The 16,998-nt window shown below is 51.6% G+C and overlaps 1 protein-coding gene and 1 pseudogene across 12 annotated transcripts in view; one reads left to right on the top strand and one right to left on the bottom strand.

The window, feature by feature from the left end:
* The window catches only part of KDM2B (lysine demethylase 2B), a 120,050-nt gene that overhangs the window by 20,740 nt on the left and 82,312 nt on the right, over positions 1-16,998 (top strand). For 11 of the 12 annotated variants that reach the window (XM_057743780.1, XM_057743789.1, XM_057743779.1 and 8 more), the window contains exons 5-6: positions 6,334-6,512; positions 6,704-6,810. In XM_057743780.1, coding sequence (XP_057599763.1) covers positions 6,334-6,512; positions 6,704-6,810 — 286 coding nt within the window. Of the gene's footprint in view, positions 1-1,890; positions 2,080-6,333; positions 6,513-6,703; positions 6,811-16,998 lie in introns of those variants that run through there. The other variant, XM_057743790.1, reaches the window with a different exon arrangement.
* LOC130858048 (ferritin light chain-like) lies at positions 1,188-1,756 on the bottom strand (annotated as a pseudogene).

Below are 16,998 nucleotides of genomic sequence, written 5' to 3'. Positions count from 1 at the left end.
AAAATCAGTGTGTCAGCCCTGGAAGAGGACCTAAAAATGACCTAACCTAGTGGTTTTCACAAGGAAATCCCAGGAATCCAGCTCTAGATTCTGAGTGCCACCCCCCTTCCGGCTTCAGCCTGAGCTGCTTGTTTTTATTTATGTATTTGGCTCTCATCAAAGCTTCTGTTTGAAGGAAGAGTTCTGTGGCAATGAGAAAAGTTATAAAGGTCAGCTTCTTCATGCTTTTACCCGTGAGGCAACTGAGGCCTAGAGCAGGGACAGTCGGGGTTGCTGGGACTAGGGCTCAGTCCAGGGCTCTTGGCACTATCCCAGGGGTCCTTGAGGCTCCCACTGCTCATTCTGGGGTCCCCCGTGGGCCATCACTGCCGGAGGAACAAGTTAGGTACCTGTGCCTCCAGCCTGGTTCTTCAAGTGAGAAGAAAAGAACCTGGATGGGGCTGTGGCTTCAGGGCTAAAATTGGGGTCCCTGAGAAGTCCACATATGGGGGAGAAAGAGCTCCCTTTCCCTGTCTGATTGGGGCCCTCTTCGCTTTGCATTCAGAGCCACATGGATCTTTTCAGAAGTGCTAAGTAGCTGGTGGGTAGGTGTGTTGCAGACCCTACCCCGTGCCAGACATGGTGTTAGGCTCTTACATTGAAGGACCTGTTTTACAGATAAAGACCCTCCAAGTCTAGAAAGGGTAGGTGAGTCCCTGAAGCCATAGAGCTAGTAACAGCCAGAATTTATAAAAATCCTTCTGATTGGGGAGAATTTTAAAAAGTAACGAGAGTACACAGAAAGTATAGTGAACTCCTGTGTACCCATCACTCAACCCCGATACCAATTAATCTATGGTTCTACTCGTTCCATACCACCATCCACTTCCTGTTTTCCTGCAATATTTGAAGCATATTGAGACATCATGCCATTTCATCCCTAAAGTTTTCAGTATATAGTTCTAAATCAGAAGGGTTTATATATATATATATATATATATATATATATATATATATATATATATGTATGTATTTATATATTTAATTTTATTGAAGTATAGTTGATTTACAAGAGAAGAGATTTTTAAAAATGTAATCACAACAGCATTATCACACCTAGTTTTTTCTGTTTTTTGTTTTTCCTGCAAAAAGCTAAATTGTTTCCATTTGATCCAAGGCTTGGGAGAGGGCTCCAAGATGGTTAAAAATCTGGCTAGTGGCTGCAGAGAGGCTTCAGGCAGAAGCCCTGATACCAGAGGGGCTCTTCAAAGGCTGCTGGGCTCCAGAGCCTGCTAGTCTTGCCTGAGGGTGAGTGTTTGAAAGAGATAATGGCCTGGCCCAGCCTGGGGACCAGCCAGCCTGTTAAGGTTAGTCAGGTGGTTACCCATCTTCTTGATGAGTTTCACCTCCTCATTTAGGGAGTGGCTCCAGGAAGTCACAGAGGTGTGGGTCTGTGTGGACAGAACCCAGGGCATGCAGATCCAAAAGGGCCTCATTCAGGTTCTTCTCCGTGAGAGTGGCGGCTTCTGTAGCATCCTGGGTTTTAGCCCACTCATCTTGGGAAGGCTTCTGTACCTCCTGGAAGAGGATGCAGCCACCATGCTGGTTTGGCATTTTTAAGAGATGCTCAGTTCCCTCAAGCTTTTCCTCTGCCAATTTATGGAGAAAGTGGCCCACGCCCTCTAGAGCCGCACCCTGGCACATCGTCATGGTTGAAATAGAAGCCCAGAGAGAGGTAGGTGTAGGAGACCCGCAGAGGCATGTTCACCAGGCGGTTGACGGCAGCTTCCACTGCAGTGGAACGTTTTTTGATGAATCTGGGAGCTCACGGTTGATCCGTAGTAAGGAGCTAAGCTCAAACAATGGTGTTGGCTGGTCCTGGAGGTCAAGGATACCTGAGCGGCTGGTTCCGAAAGTTGTGACTGGAAAAAAAGGTTGGAGGGTGGTTGAAGGCTGGAGGAAGAGGAGTCTCTGGGTCTGTTCTGTCCAGACACTGTTGAAACAAGAGACTGATCCTCGGGACCCCAGAGTGCACTCTCACATGTAGTCTTTTAAAAACTAGGAAGCTTAAAAGCTAAGGAATTTAAAAAACTCCTTAAAGTGAGTAAATGTCCATATTCGTTCAAATTTTCAGTTGTTTCATATATATTATAAATGTTACTGTCTTTTAAAAAAAATATTTATTTATTTATTTAGGCCGCACCAGGTCTTAGTTGAGACATTGCGGGCTTCTTAGTCTCGGCACATGGGACCTTCGTTGCGGTGCTTGGGATCTTTAGTTGTGGCATTGTGGACTCTTAGTTGTGGCATGCATGTGGGATCTAGTTCCCTGACCAGGGATAGAACCCTGGCCCCCTGCATTGGGAGCTTAACTACTGCGCCACCAGGGAAGTCCCCACTTTCTTTCTTTCTTTTTTTTTTCACGATTGTATGAGTCAGAATGTAAATAAGGGTCTTGTGTTGTGATTGGTTGAGGTGCCTTCTAAGTCTTTCATAATCTCTGGGCTCTCCCTCCACCTCTCTCCAATCTGAAGACATTGGATTGTTTAACCTGTAGAATTTTTCATTGCCTGGATTTTGCCTTGGAGTAGCTTAACAGGCTCTTCCATTCTCTGTGTTTTCGGTAAATTAGTAGTTGGATATAGATGCTTGATCAGATTCAGAGTCTGTCTCTCATTCATTCATTAGTTTATTCATTTTTTTCTGACTGCTTCATAGATCCATCAGGAGACACAGGTTCAGTTCTCCCTCTCTCTCTCTCTCTCTCCCTCTCTCTCTGATGTTAGTAGCGATTGATGTCTATCTCCATTATTTTATCAGGGGCTGCAACGTGGTGATGGTCTAATTAATTCTGTCATTCCTTGGCCTTTTTTTTTTTTGGCCACTCCTTGCAGCATGCAGGAATCTTAGTTTCCTGATCAGGGATCAGGGATTGAACCCACGCCCCCTGCAGTGGAAGCGCAGGGTCTTTTTTTTCTTTTTTTTTTTAAATATTCATTTATTTATCTGGCTGTCCCAGGTCTTAGTTGTGGCACACAGGATCTTTCATTGTGGCATGCAGGCTCTTAGTTGCCGCATGTGGGCTCTTTAGTTGCGGCATGCAGGATCTAGCTCCCTGACCAGGGATCGAACCTGTGGCCCCTGCATTGGGAGCATGGAGTCTTAACCACTGGACCACCAGGGAATCCCTCCACTGCCATTTACTGCCTGGAATATATCTATGGAGAGAAACTTTCCTTCATCTGCTGTTTTCTTCAGAGTTGGCCCGTATCTCAGATGTGTCAGACTCCTAAGCCAATGGTCACTTCAGTCCATATCGTTCTGCCTCCCTGCAGAGTGTGCTCATGTTTCTGCGTTTCTCATCCCCACCTGTGGGCTGGAACCCAGTGGGGTTGCATCCAGTTGCTGGTGCACTTGTGTTTGCCTGGGGGTTTATGGAGCCCAGGCACCCAGAAGTACTGGTTTTCCTTCCTCCTCCCTTTCTATTCCCACTCCGACTCCTGCCACACGCTGTGCTGTGCTATGGCTTCCAGGACACCTGGGGAGCCGGTTGGTGCTCCCTGCACACCAAGGAGGCTATTCTTAGGACCACGACAGATACAGTCCCTCGGCCTCACCCACCCCCAGGCCTCTTCCCTCCTGCCCGTCTCAGCCCAGGTGATTCTCACAGCTCTAACCGCTCCAAGTCCCGACTTCCCTTTTAGACTGAGGGTGGGGCAGGCCAGGGTGGGTCGACTGGGGACCTGCACCTGGCTAGGAGCAGACGGGAGTGAGGGTGCGCAGGGAGCCCTGGGGATTGTGTTGGGGAGGGGGGGTCTGGAAGCCTGGTTAGTGCTTAAAAAAGTAAAGAACAGACCTTTTCTACCACATCCTTCTTCTGTTCAGCAGTGTCTTATATTGCTTTAAAAAAATTTATTGAGGTGAAATTTACATAACGTAAAATTAATCGTTTTCCTGTTTTTTTTGGTTTGTTTTTAATATTTATTTGTTTCTTTATTTTGCCTGCGCCAGGTCTTAGTTGCGGCACGCGGGATCTTCATTGTGGCACGTGGGATCTTTTAGTGGTGCCATGCAGACTCTTAGTTGCGGCATGCATGCAGGATCTAGTTCCCTGACCAAGGATCGAACCCAGGCCCCCAGCATTGGGAGCGTGGAGTCATACCCACTGGACAACCAGGGAAGTCCCAAAATTAGTCATTTTAAAATGTACAGTTCAGTGGCATTTAGTACATTCACAGTGTTGTGCAACCACACCTTCTGCTGGTTCTAAAACATTTTCTTCACCCCGAAAGGAAACTCATACCCATTAGCAATTATTCCCATTTCCTCGCTGCCAACCCCTGGCAACCACTCATCTACTTTCTGTCTCTATGGATTTACCTATTCTGGACATTTCATATGAATGACATCATACTACATGTGACCATTGGTGTCTGGCTTCTTTCCCTTAGCATAATGTTTTTGAGGTTTATCCATGTGATAGCCTGTATTGCTACTACAGGTCTTCGACTTTTGATGGGGTTACATCCTGATAAATCCAGTGTAAGCTGAAAATGCACGTAATACACCTAACCTACTGAACTTCACAGCCCTGCCTTGCTTACCCTAAATGTGCTCAGAGCACTTACATTAGCCTACAGTTGGACAAAATCTTCTAACACAAAGCCTATTTTATAATAAAGTGTTGAAAGCTCACGTGATGTATTGAACACTGTACTGAAAGTGAAAAACAGAATGGTTGTAAGTGTATCGGTGGTTTGTGATTGTGGTTGACTGGGAGCTGTGGCTCCTTAATGCTGCCCAGCATCGCAAGAGAGGATCATATCGCTGGGCTGGGAAAAGATCAAAATTCAGTATTTGAAGTACAGTTCTATTGCATGGGTATTGTTTTTGCACCACTGTAAAGTTGGAAACCCTAGGTTGAACCATGGTAAGTCGGGGACTGTCTGTACTCTCCTTTTTATGGCTGAATAATTTATATTTTTTATTATGTGTTTTTGAAGTGGATAAGAGACTTTTGAAAGAAAAATATATTTTTAGAAAAACCAACTTTGTTGGTCATTTAGCACCTAGTGTTTTTGTTTAATAACAGCTTTATTGAGTTATCATTCACATACCACACAATTCACCCATTTAAAGTGAACCATTCGATGGTTTTTCATCTGTTCACAGAGTTTGTGCAGTCATCGCCAGAGTCAGTTTTAGAACATTTTCATCAACCCTCATGACCCCCTCCCCCCACCCATTAGCCATCCCGGTTATGTTTTAGGATTGTAAGTGGTCAGTCCTTTTGGACTGGCTGGCAGAGTTAACTGGCTCTGATTTCCCACCACTTTCTCCACCTGTAATTATAAATGAAAATGGCCAGTTAGGTAACACTTCCTACTTGCAGGCACTTCTCAGGAGTGTTTCATGTGCATTATCTTGTTTAAGTCACAGGACAACCCCATAGGCGGGCTACCATTTTTGTCCCATGTAGCTGATGGGGAAACTGATACTCAGAGAAGCTAAGAGGCCTAAGGCCCAGCTGGGGTTCAAACCCACAAAGTCTTAGCTTTGCTGAGCTCCGGGCCTTTAATGCCAACTTGCACCAGCCTCTAGGCTGTGATTCCCATCACCTACCTGCCCAGCAAATCCCCTTCTCCAGGGGCCTTTGAAGATGGGGCCCTGAGCAAGGTGAGGGAGGAGAGGCGGGGGAGGCCAGAGGCTGGCCAGAAAGCAAGGAGAGTTGGGGGCCTGTTCTCTTGCTCTCCCCTACTCTAACAGAGCAGGTTCTCTGCCAGGTGGGCTTTCCAGAAAAGCTGAGCAGAGCCCACCTGTCCCAGGAGCCCTGGTAAGGAAGGAGCCGGCACTGCCCAGAGCATGGCCAGAATTTCCAGCAAAGTTCAGGGATGCCCCCTGGTGGCTTTGCACTCCTGACTCAAAAACAAAGAGGTTCTCCAAGGCTTCGCGGGATCTGTGGGGCAAGGAGCCAGCCACGGAAGGCGCGGATCATTTTTCAACCTTAGCATGTGATCTGGATTCAGTATTGCATAGGGCAGGAGCAGGGGTTGGGGTTGAGAATCTGGGCTCCAGGATACCATGGAATTAGCTTCAAATCCCAGCTCTGCTGCTCAATAACCGAGCATTTTGAGGCAAGTTAGTTGTGGCAGAGGGAAGCGGATGGATTGGGAAGGGATTCGTTTTAAGATTGAAGAGTGACTTGGTGGGGAAAACTGATTAGGACGAGGTAATTGAGCAGATAGGGTGTAGGGGTGACGTGTGTGGGGGATGCTAGGGCAGGGGCAGGTTTTGTTTTATGGGGCCTCCCAAGTAGGATCTGGGGAGCCACCAGCCTGTGGATTCTACCCCCAGGTAGCCGGCGGCTGGTGGATGTGATGGACGTGAACACGCAGAAAGGCACGGAGATGAGCATGTCCCAGTTTGTGCGGTACTACGAGACGCCCGAGGCCCAGCGGGACAAGCTGTACAACGTCATCAGCCTTGAGTTCAGCCACACCAAGCTGGAGCACTTGGTGAAGCGTCCCACTGTGGTAGGCCCCCGGTTGCGGTCCCCTCCCCGGCCACCTTCCGCCTCCTCTCCTTGCTTGAGGCCAGCCTGTGCCAGCTCCGCGGGAGGGCGGGAGGGGTTTGGGAGCAGGAGGAAGGGTTGAGGTAGTGATGGGATCCAGCTTAAGAGTACCTGCAGCCAGGAAGTGCTGATGGTGGCCTGGCTGGATTTCAGGTAGACCTGGTGGACTGGGTGGACAACATGTGGCCCCAGCACTTGAAGGAGAAGCAGACGGAAGCCACCAACGCCATTGCAGAGATGAAGTATCCGAAAGTGAAGAAGTAAGACTTGCCTGGCTGGCGGCGGGAGCTGGGAGGGGGTGACTTTCAGCCTTGTCGGGGGCGGGGGCTGGAAGGGAAACTGGGCTGAGGCCACAGCCCCATGGGGGTGCTGCTGGGATGTGAGGGCTGGGGGTCCTTGATGTGGGGAGGTTGGCATCTTACTTCCCTGGAATACAGGGGCTCCTCATTCTCCTCTAGGTCTGCATTCTCCATCCAGGGAGGTTCTGTGGCCTCCCTGCCAGCTCTTCCTGGGGGATGTGATCTGAAGAGTAATGGGAACCATCTCTGTGTGCACGTGTGTGTGTGTGTGTGTGTGTGTGTGTGTGTGTGTGTGTACTCCCTCTAAGTTACAGTGTGTCCTGGGAGTGGGTGTTTTAGGGACCCACCATGGACACTTTGCTTTAGCTGAGGGCTGGGTAGGGGTCTGGTATTCTTTTGCTTCCTGCTATTGAGACCTGGGACCTCCGATCAAGAAGAACCTTTCGTGAACAAAGCCAGGGGCCACTTCCTCACCAGACATTCCTTAGAGAGACGGTGCCCTCTACCAGGAGGTTGATGCTGGGCTGGGAAGGTGACGACATCTGATTGCAGGGACATGTGTGGTGTGACCGGCGAGTCCTGAGACTGATTATTTAATGCGGGCAGAGGCAGCTACGAGCACCTCCATATTCTAGGACTTGAGTGGGAGACCCTTGGATGAGGAAGTCACCTTGGGGCCCCTGGCATCTCAGGCCCTCTGTGCTTCCATCTGTAAAATGAGAAGGAGATGCTGGCGGCCCAGGCAGGGCTATTGCTTTGGGCTTCCTAGAAGAGTTGGCTCTGACGACTCTGAATCCATTAGCATCTCTGTGCTCAGCCCTGCTGCCAGGAGTGCCCCCAGGAGCTTAAAGGCTGTGAACTTCTCATTCACTTAGCCCTTCATTCAGTACAAATTGAATGCAAACTCCGTGCCAGGCTTTGTAAGGGAGGCCAGCACGCTGGCCCTGGGCTTCTCAAGGTTTTGCTTTCAAGCGCGTGGGCGCTCTCTCTCTCTCTCTCTAATTACTTCTCAGGCATTTTTTCTCCCCTCAAAGCTGAAGCTCCTTATACCCCTTGGATCTGGTCTGCCTCAAAGAGAAAGATTGGGCTCAAGGAAGGGTTGGTAGGAGGGTTTTCAATTCTGTTCTGTTCCGATCTGATCACAGCAAAATTTATGGAGCCCCTGGGACAGGGAAGTAAAAGATGAACAGGACTAAAAGCTCTCATCCTAGGCAGAGGGAAACAGGTTCCCGGAAGGCAAACAAGGAGAGGAGGAATCCTTTTGGGCTGCTGGCATCAGGAAATCATCTCAGAGCGGATATGGACCTGGGCTTTATAGGGCAAAGGAGACCGGAGGAAAGTGGGGAGGGATGGAGGTAGGCAAGTGCCAAGGTCCTTGATGGAATCACAGAGGTGGAATTCGAGGAAAGAGTGTGGGACTTATTATTTAGAGGCAGATCCTGGCCCTCGTTGATTGATTGATTGATTCAGCCTGTATACTGAACATATGATTGGTGCTGGACACCAGGAATACAGCGGGAGAAAACCAGATGAGCTCCCTGCCCGCATGGAGCTTACAGTCTATCCAGGAGACAGATGTTAATCCAACAATCAGAGAAACAAATGGAAATTTGCAGCTGTGATGAGGCCACAAGGCAGTGACCCACAGTGCGATGGGAGCATGTACCAGGGGATTCAGCAGGTCAGGGAGGGCAGGGCAGGCCACCCGGAGCTGCAGTCTAAAGGGCAGGGGGGTTACTTAAGCGAAGAGACCTGGGAAGAGCTTTCCTGGCTGTGTGCAGAGAGCCTGGGATGGTGGGGAGGGCTGGGGAGAGGGCAGGGCCGAAGCACTTGCCAAAGAAAAGCCAGTGGGGCCGGAGCAGATGGAGGGAGGATCAGTGGTGCAGGAGGAGGGGTGGGCCAGGCTGACAGGGCCTGACAGTGTCATAGTGAGGGGGCCATATTTCTCCTAAGAGCTGTCGGAAACCTCTGAGATTTTAAGCAGAGAGGGATGTGTTCAGATTTGCATTCGGTGAGTTCTGCAGCTGCTGCGTGGATTGAAGGAGGTGGGGGCAGACTGGTACGAGAAGCCACTGCATCATCTAGATGAGGGTGAATGATGGGGCAGGGCTAGAGGAGAACAGAGGACAAATGGGACATGTGTTTAAGAAGGTAAAATAGCCTTGGGTGACAGATTTCAATTAATGAATGTCTACTTTGCCTCTCTGAGATATTCAGTACATTCTTTACTTTATTGAAAGATTCCTTTAAGTGGTCAGCTCTGTTAATACATTGAGAATCCTATCTAATTGCCGAAAAAAGGCTCACATACAGTTTTCTGGAACCACATGTCTTGGACATATTGGTTGGATTATGTGGCAAAATAGATTTACAAACCCTGTCAGTGGCCGTGGGAACTTGTTATAGGATTTAAACCTTGTTAGGAAGAAAATTGCCACCTTGGAAGTAGTCCATTTGTTCGGCTGGAAAGAATGCTGATTTCGGTTAATAAGCAAGGTAAAAATCCCATGATGATGAAGTCCTCTGGGATCATGGAATGGTTCCTTGGAATTTAATTAAAATGACACTTTCTAGAAATCACTGCACTTCTATGTTACAGGTGCCTGGGGAGTAGAGACAGCTGAAGGGCCACCTGAACTAAGGGTTTGCAGGGGGGACGAGAGGAGGATTACAAACCCATGACTAACTTCTCCCTGGTTTTAGGATTTATGTCATTTGATCATGGAAAGGGGTTAGGAATTTTTAAAAAATATGTATGTATGTATGTATGCCGTGTTGGACCTTAGTTGCAGCATGTGGGATCTTTAGTTGTGACATGTGGGATCTTTTTTTTTTTTTAGTTGCAGTGTGGGGACTTCTTAGTTGTGGCATGTGGACTCCTGTGGCATGCATGTAGGATTTAGTTCCCTGACCGTGGATTGAACCTGGGCCCCCTGCATTGGGAACGAGGAGTCTTACCCACTGGCCCACTGGGGAAGTCCCAAGGGGGTTAGGAATTTTAATGGGTTTTGGTTCATGTATTTAAGGCAAGGGGTGGAGACAGTTGTCAAAGGGGTAGTTGCAACTTTGTGGGAGACAGAAGATTTGTAAAGAGTATCCTAGTATGGGAATTCCCTGGCGGTGCAGTGGTTATGACTTGGTGCTTTCACTGCTGTGGCCCAGGTTCGGGGAACTAAGATCCCACAAGCCACATGATGCGGCCAAAAAAAAAAAAGAGAGAGAGAGTATACTAGTGTATTGGTTTCCTCTTGCTGCATTTACTGTGTATTCTGTGCAAGACACTATTCTAAGTAATTGGTGGACTCAGTGAATAAACAAAGTCCCTCTTTTCATGGAGCTTGTAGTCTGGCTGGGAGAAGAGACAGGCCAGCAAACAAGTAAATAATATAATTTAGGAGGTGATACATGTCATGAAGAAGCAGGATAAAGGGAGAAGATGATGACAGGGTGGGCTGAATGTCAGCTGCACCATGCATGTCTGCCACGGCCTACCTGCCCCGCCCCCCGCTGCCCCCTCCCCCATCACTGCCCTGCAGAAATGTTTTGGCTGTACAGAATTATTTGTCTTGGGACATTCCTTATAATTGTACAAACAGTGACAATGATTTGGAAGTATCCCTGTATTCGTTGTTTATTGCTGCATAAGAGATTACCCTAAAACTTCACAACTGAAAAAAAATTTATATCTTAGCAGCATCAGCTCACAGCTTCTGTAGGGCAGGAATCTGGGCGTGGCTTAGCTGGGTGGTTCTGGCTCAGAGTCTGGCCTGAGCTTGTGTGGAAACTTAGGCCTGGGGAATTCCCTGGGGGTCCAGTGGTTAAGAATCTGCGCTTTCACTCCTGCAGGCCCGGGTTCAATTCCTGGTTGGGGAACTAAGATGCCACAAGTGGCATGGTAAACAAAACAAAACAAAAAACAACTAGGCCTGGGCCTCAGTTCTTCACCATGTGGGCCTCCCCATAGGGCCGCATGACACGGCAGCTTCCTGCCCTCCGCCAGAGGTGGTTTGAGAGAGAGCAAGGAGGAAGCCACAGTGCCTTTTATAACCTAATTTTGGAAGTCACATAGTGTTTACTTCTGCCATATTCTATTAGTTAAAAGCGAGTCACTAAATCTAGCCCACACTTGAAGGAGGGGAATTTGGCTCTGCTTCTGGAAGGGGTGAGGGAGCTCTCAAAGCCTTTGTGGACAGGTTTTAAAACCTCTGCCGTCTCCTAGGTCTGTGACATGGGCACACCTTTTTCACTTAGGACTGTTGGGTGTTTTAATGCATTCCAGAAAGAAATTAGCAAGTCTTTTCCCTTCTCACCTGCTCCTGTTGCACACCGGGTTTGCAGAAATGAAGTTTGCTCACGTGTTGGAGATGTACCACAGACTGAAAGAGCTCAAAAGCCCGGCCAGAAGGAAATCCTGTATAAAACATACATTTGGCCCCTCAGAATTGAAAATTGACTTCATTTTCTCCTCCATGTGCTTTCTGGGGCAGGAAGCACAGGGGAAAAATTGGGGGGTGCAAAAATGAAACAGGATGAAGACAGGCGCTGGGATGACCAAGTTTCAGGCTGCCTCTGCCACTGCCTGTAGCTACGGCAAGTCTTTCATCTCCTGTTAGGGAATCAGTTTTTCCCTCTGCAAAGGGGGGATTCTGTCATCCCTGCCCCGCCTCCCTCCCATGCTGTGGGGAAGATGGAGTCTACAGTGGGTGTGAAACGTGGTTGGGATAAGATGTTTGTCCACATGGCCTCGTGTAGACACACAGGGGCTGTAGCTGCCATTGCAATTCTGGCATCCTTTGCTTTTTAATTACCCTCCCTCATGTTTGCATAGGGCATCTCTACAGCCCACATTTACCTTCTCACTCACATCAATCATGTTTGCTGACATCATAAGTGGTCATCCCTGTGTAATATATCACATAGAGAAACTGACCTAGAGAGGCTGCTGATGTCACACGTGGGCTACGCCCTGGACCCAGGCCTCTGGATTCCTGGCTTTTCCCTTCTACCTTGAAAGAAGAAAAAAGAAAGCCAGCCTTTCCTGTGGTGCCATGTATGGATCCAGGTGCTGTGTTAGACACTTAGCACACAAATCTCAACGATACTGGAAGCAGGGTACTATCCCCATTTAACAGACAAGAAAGCTGGAATTCACAGTGGTTCAATGCAGTCATGGGTGTAGCAGCCGAGTGTAAGACAGTAGGGGCTGGTGCGGCTTCTGGATAACTGGAGAGGCAGGCTTGCTTGCCAAACCAAGCACATCTAGGGCCTGGTTTGATCTGTAAGGGCCACCAGTTAGAGGGCCCTAACTGGTTTAACAAATGGGATGCTGAGTTCCAGAAGGGGGAAAGATTTGGTCCAGTGTCACATTAGAATAATTGCAGGGCTGTTGCTGGGTGCTGCACTTACACAGATAAATCTGGTGTGGTCCCTGCTCTCAAGGAGTTGAGGCATTTGTAACTTAAAAAGTAACATGGGGGAAATTCCCTGGTAGCCTAGTGGTTAGGATCTGGTGCTTTCACTGTGAACGTCTGGGTTCAGTACCTGGTTGGGGAACCATCCTGCATGCCCTGTGGTGTGGCCAAAATACAAAATTAAAACAAAAACAAAAACAAACCAGAAAAAGTAATATGTCTCCCATGTGGAGAGGCTGATCCTGTTGTCAGGGCCTCCTCTTAGCTCATTTAACTCAATGACTGGTGCTCAAATCCAAGGTCGGAGATAGTCTTTGTCATTACTATCTTCTCTTTTAAATAGGCAAAGCATGCTTAAGGTAAAAAATTCAACCAGTTCCAGGGAGTTTACAGTTTAACCCCACAGCAGGCCATCAGGGAGACACTAATGGGTGAGCCATCCTGTAAGTGACACCAGGAAGCAACACCCTGGGCCAGGGCGTTGACCACCTTAAAATGGTTTAATGTTCACTTCCCTAAAATGGGGATTATTGGGTGTTTTAAGGGTAAAATGATATCATGCATGTAAACAGCTATTATTATGAGCACTTGATAATTGGAACCTATTCATTAATAATGGTGGGTAGCCCAGGGGATGGCATTTGGAGAAGTTTGATTGCTGCCGCTGCAGACCCCTTGTGGTCTGGGGGCCAGAGGGTGGGATGGGAAGAGGGCTGTGGTCCTGATGAGCCTGCCCTGGAGGGGGGGACTTCTGATTTGAGCTGGACTAACTGCTTCAGTTAGTGGTTGAGGTTTGGCTGTAACCTGCAGACTCTGCTTCTTGAGAGTCTTGGGATTTACCGGGGAGACTTGGGGAGAAGGGCTGAGAAACTCTGAGACAGGCTGCTTGGGTAAGCACCCCACTGCGAGGGGAGTGATCAGGGTGAGTCACTAACTCTGAGCCGCTCTGCTTTCATCTGTAAAATGGGTACAATTCTGGGAAGGACCTTACAGCGTTGTTGTGATGACTGGATTAAGTAATCAAAGTATTTATCTCAATGAATTCCCACAATAGTTCTATGATGTGGGGTTACATAGCTACTGAGGAGGCAGGTAGGGGCAAGGGCAACAATAGAGCATCTTAGATTGCAGGTGAACTTCAGGTCACATCCCTGCCCTCAGGGCAAGGAAACTGCTGAGAGAGGGGAAGTGGTTGTCCAGGGCCACACAGCTGGTCTGTTTTAGGGCCAGAGCCGCATCCCTGGTCTCTGGGCTGTCATACCCGGGATCTGACAAGCCCTCCACCCCCGACACTGGGCCTTTTTATAGCTTTGCCCCAATGGGCACATTTCAGGAAGGTGGTTTTGCTGGGTCGTCGCCTTCAGCAGCAGGACGGTGTCCACGCTCCCTGAAAACGGGCGTGCGGGAGTCCCCGAGCACCTGCCAGTAGAACGGAGGTGGGGAGAGCTACCCTCGTGCCCCCACCCGGCCCGGGCGAGGGGGCGGCCGTGGGAGGCGGCGGCGTCCCCTGGCGCTGGTCGGGCGCGCTTCCCTGTCACCGCCGCGGCCTCCCTCCGCCTCCCTGGCGGCTGCCGTGCCGCGCGGGTGTTCAGTTTCAGCGCGGGGATGAGCGCAGGCGGCGCCCGGCTCCCCGAGAAAGAAAGGAAGGAAGCGAGCGAGGGCTCCGCGGTCCTCGACCGCGGCCTGGCAGCGCCGTGGAGGGGGCTCAGCTCTGGTCGCCGGGGCCGGGCGAGCGTCGAGCCTCCGCCGCCAAGCGGGACGCCCGGGAGCCGCGCCGCCGCCGAGGGTAACCGCGGGCGGGGCTGGGCGGGCGTCCCTGCGCTGCGCCCGGCGGGCCCGGGGCTGCCCGGGCGTCCCCACTCCTTCGGGGCGCGCTGGGGTGGGGGGTGGGTCGCCTCCCGCCCGCGGGCTGCACGGCCGGCGTCGTGGAGCCGCTCTTTGTGTCTCCCGGGGCTGCGTGTAAGTGTGTGTCGTGTGTGTGCACGCGCGCTCGGCGCCTCCAGCCCCATCACCCGGTGCCAGCTTTCCAGGTCCCCCACCCCCCTCCGCCAGACCTTTGCCCGAGGGGATGCCGCCTGGGCTGCCGGGGGAGTTTCGCTAAGTTGGAGGGAAAAGGGCGGGCTGGGGCTGCCCCGCCTCCCCAGACCCCAGGCAGCGCCCCAAAGTTGGTGCTGCAGGTGCAGCGCCCCCTCCTACCACGCTCCTCCCCAGCCAGCCCGGGCCTTGGGAGGCGGGAACCCCCCAAAGGCTTAGCTCGGGGGCGCCGGCTTTTCAGCCGCCAACTTGGAGGGTGTCCTACAGAGGAGCCATCCGCGCCGTGGGTCGGGGGTGTCGAGGGGCGCGGCTTTCCGGGCAGGGGGCGGCCGAGGCGGAAACCAGGCTGGCTGGCCGGCCGCGGAGAGAGCTTAGCGGCCGTGGCACCGAGCCGGGGTGCCCATGTGACTGCGGTGTGCTTTGGAAGAGGAAGCTGTTAGAGGTCAGTGCAAAGGCGTCACGCCAGAGCGAGCGAGAATCAGGAGTGAGGGGGGGAGACGTGGAATGAGCGCGGGGCAGGCGAGCGGGCGGGCGGGGTGAGGGCTGCAGCGGCCCGGACAAAAGCCGCCCTGTCCTAGCTACCCTGGCCGCCCTAACCCGTGCAATTGCCCGGCAGGAGGGGCGGCCCCGGCCTGGCAGCCAGGAAATGAGGGACATGGGAGGAGGGGCCTCTCCTGGAGAGGCGGGTCTGGAAGTGGCGCCCCCAAGCTCTGAGGGGCCTCAGAGGATGCTGGAGGGTAACTGGGAGGGCAGATCAGACACAAGCTCAACTTGAAGAACTTTCCCTTGTAGGCAGCAGCCGCAGCTCGCAGGGATTGCGTTTCCACACGTGCTGGGGAGGTTGGGGCTGGGGTAGGAGACTGGCAGGTTGGAGGTGGGTGATCTGTTTGGTCCTGGAGCCCAAGAGCCAAGCTCCTCTCCTTTCTGCTTTGGGCACCTGGGTGGGTATCCAGCTGCAGACCGAAAGAAACACCTGGCCTGGCTCCACCCCACAAACACTTAAATTGTTTTCCCTAGACTGTGTTCTGCTGAGGCCTGGAGGAGGTGGAAAACCAAGGTTAGATTAAAAAAAGAAAAGAAGAAAACCCAGAGGAAGAGGTGGTTTTAGGAAAATGAGGACTAATATTTTGAAGTGGTGCTTAGAGAGGAGGCCGGTGTGGTCCATGGGGGTGGGGTGGGTGGGGGCTTTAGCACCCCCCCCCACCCCTCCAGTTCCTTGGAGAGAAAGAGAATCACCCAGGCCTTCAGCGTGGGGGCCAGGCTGGGTGGGCTGGAAGGAGGCAACAGGGTGTGGAGCTGGAGCCCGAGCTGGGACTTTATCAACCCCGGCGCCAGCACCGCAGCCCGCGCCTGTCTTCGTGACAGGGCTGCGTCCTGTGCTGTCAACTACACCCCTCCGATGGGGTTGCTAGGCAGCGGGGCTCTGATGTGCGGGAAGGCCTTCTGATTTGTCAGCCTCCTGCAGACACATGGTTAAGGCTCCTTCCAGCCTATCCGGAGGAGGGACACGGGGCACGCTGCCTGCATATTGCCGAGCCCCGGGTCCACCTGAATGTGAGGTGCAAAAGGCAGCCAGAGGGAGGGGGCACCTGGAACCCTCCAGCCTCCTAACCAGCTCAGCCCCCCCCCCCCCCCCCCCCCCCCCCGCCCATTATCTCCTCTCAGACTGCTGGCTCCTCCCTCCCATCCCCGCCCCATCCCTCCCCTCTTCCCCCAAACCATGGAAAAGCAAAGTGCAGCAGGGAAAAGAGGTCAGTGGGGTAGGCATGTGTGTGCGGGCCTCCGGAGGTGCCAAGGTGTGGGAGCACGAGCCTTGGGGGACTGCCCCAGCCATGCTCTTGTGGCTCTTGTGGGAAGGGGTGGGTGGGAGGGAGGGAGCCCTGGCACCGCCGTCTGCCAGGCCAGGACCTGGAAGCCTATCTGTCCCCCCTCCTCCTAAGCTCTGCCCACCCCTAGGAGGGCAGCAAGTGGAGGGAGGAGGGAGGAGATGGGTGAGTTCCTGTAAGGAAGGGTGGGTTGTCTGGCAGTTGCTAGAGCTCAGAAGGGGGGCTGCTGGCAGGTTTCTTCTCCCGAATGCACTCTCTCTGTCCAAGCCTCTAAGGGCCAGGCTCTCCCTGCCTCTCTCCTTCCCTCCCTCTCTGCCTCTCCACCAGCCCACCCCCAGGGTCTTTATCGCTTTACTGTTTTTAGCAGCTTTATTGAGGTATAATTCACATACCATTCATCCATTTAAAGTGTACAATTCAATGTTTTTTAGTATGTTTACGGAGTTGTACAACCACCATCAATTTTGGAACATTTCTGTCACCCCACAGTGAAACCCTGTACCCATTAGTAGTCACTCCCGATTTCCTCCCCACCCCCACCCCCACCCCCCGCGGCCACCCCCCACTAACCTGCTGTCTCTGTAGATTCGCCTACTCTGGACATTTCATACGTGGAATCAAACACTGTGGTCTTTTATGGCTGGTACCCTTGTACTTTCAGCTGCATTGCTTACTTTGCAGTCAGTTGCAGTTTGTCTTGCCATTTAACTTTTCCAGGGCAGTGCTCCAGTAAGAGTGTTTCATCCTTAGGGGCAGGGGTCTTACGCGTTTCTCTGAGTGCCATGCCTAGCCCTGAGCTGGACCACTGGTTGGCTCTCAGTAAGGGATTGTTGAATGAATGAGGAGATGAATGGGGACTAGTAACTGGCAAGCTGTGC

Source organism: Hippopotamus amphibius, chromosome 8, assembly GCF_030028045.1.
Source record: "Hippopotamus amphibius kiboko isolate mHipAmp2 chromosome 8, mHipAmp2.hap2, whole genome shotgun sequence".
In the NCBI taxonomy this organism is placed as follows: domain Eukaryota; kingdom Metazoa; phylum Chordata; class Mammalia; order Artiodactyla; family Hippopotamidae; genus Hippopotamus; species Hippopotamus amphibius.
Note: the sequence above shows the minus strand (reverse complement) of the source record. Positions and strands in the feature narration are given on the sequence as shown.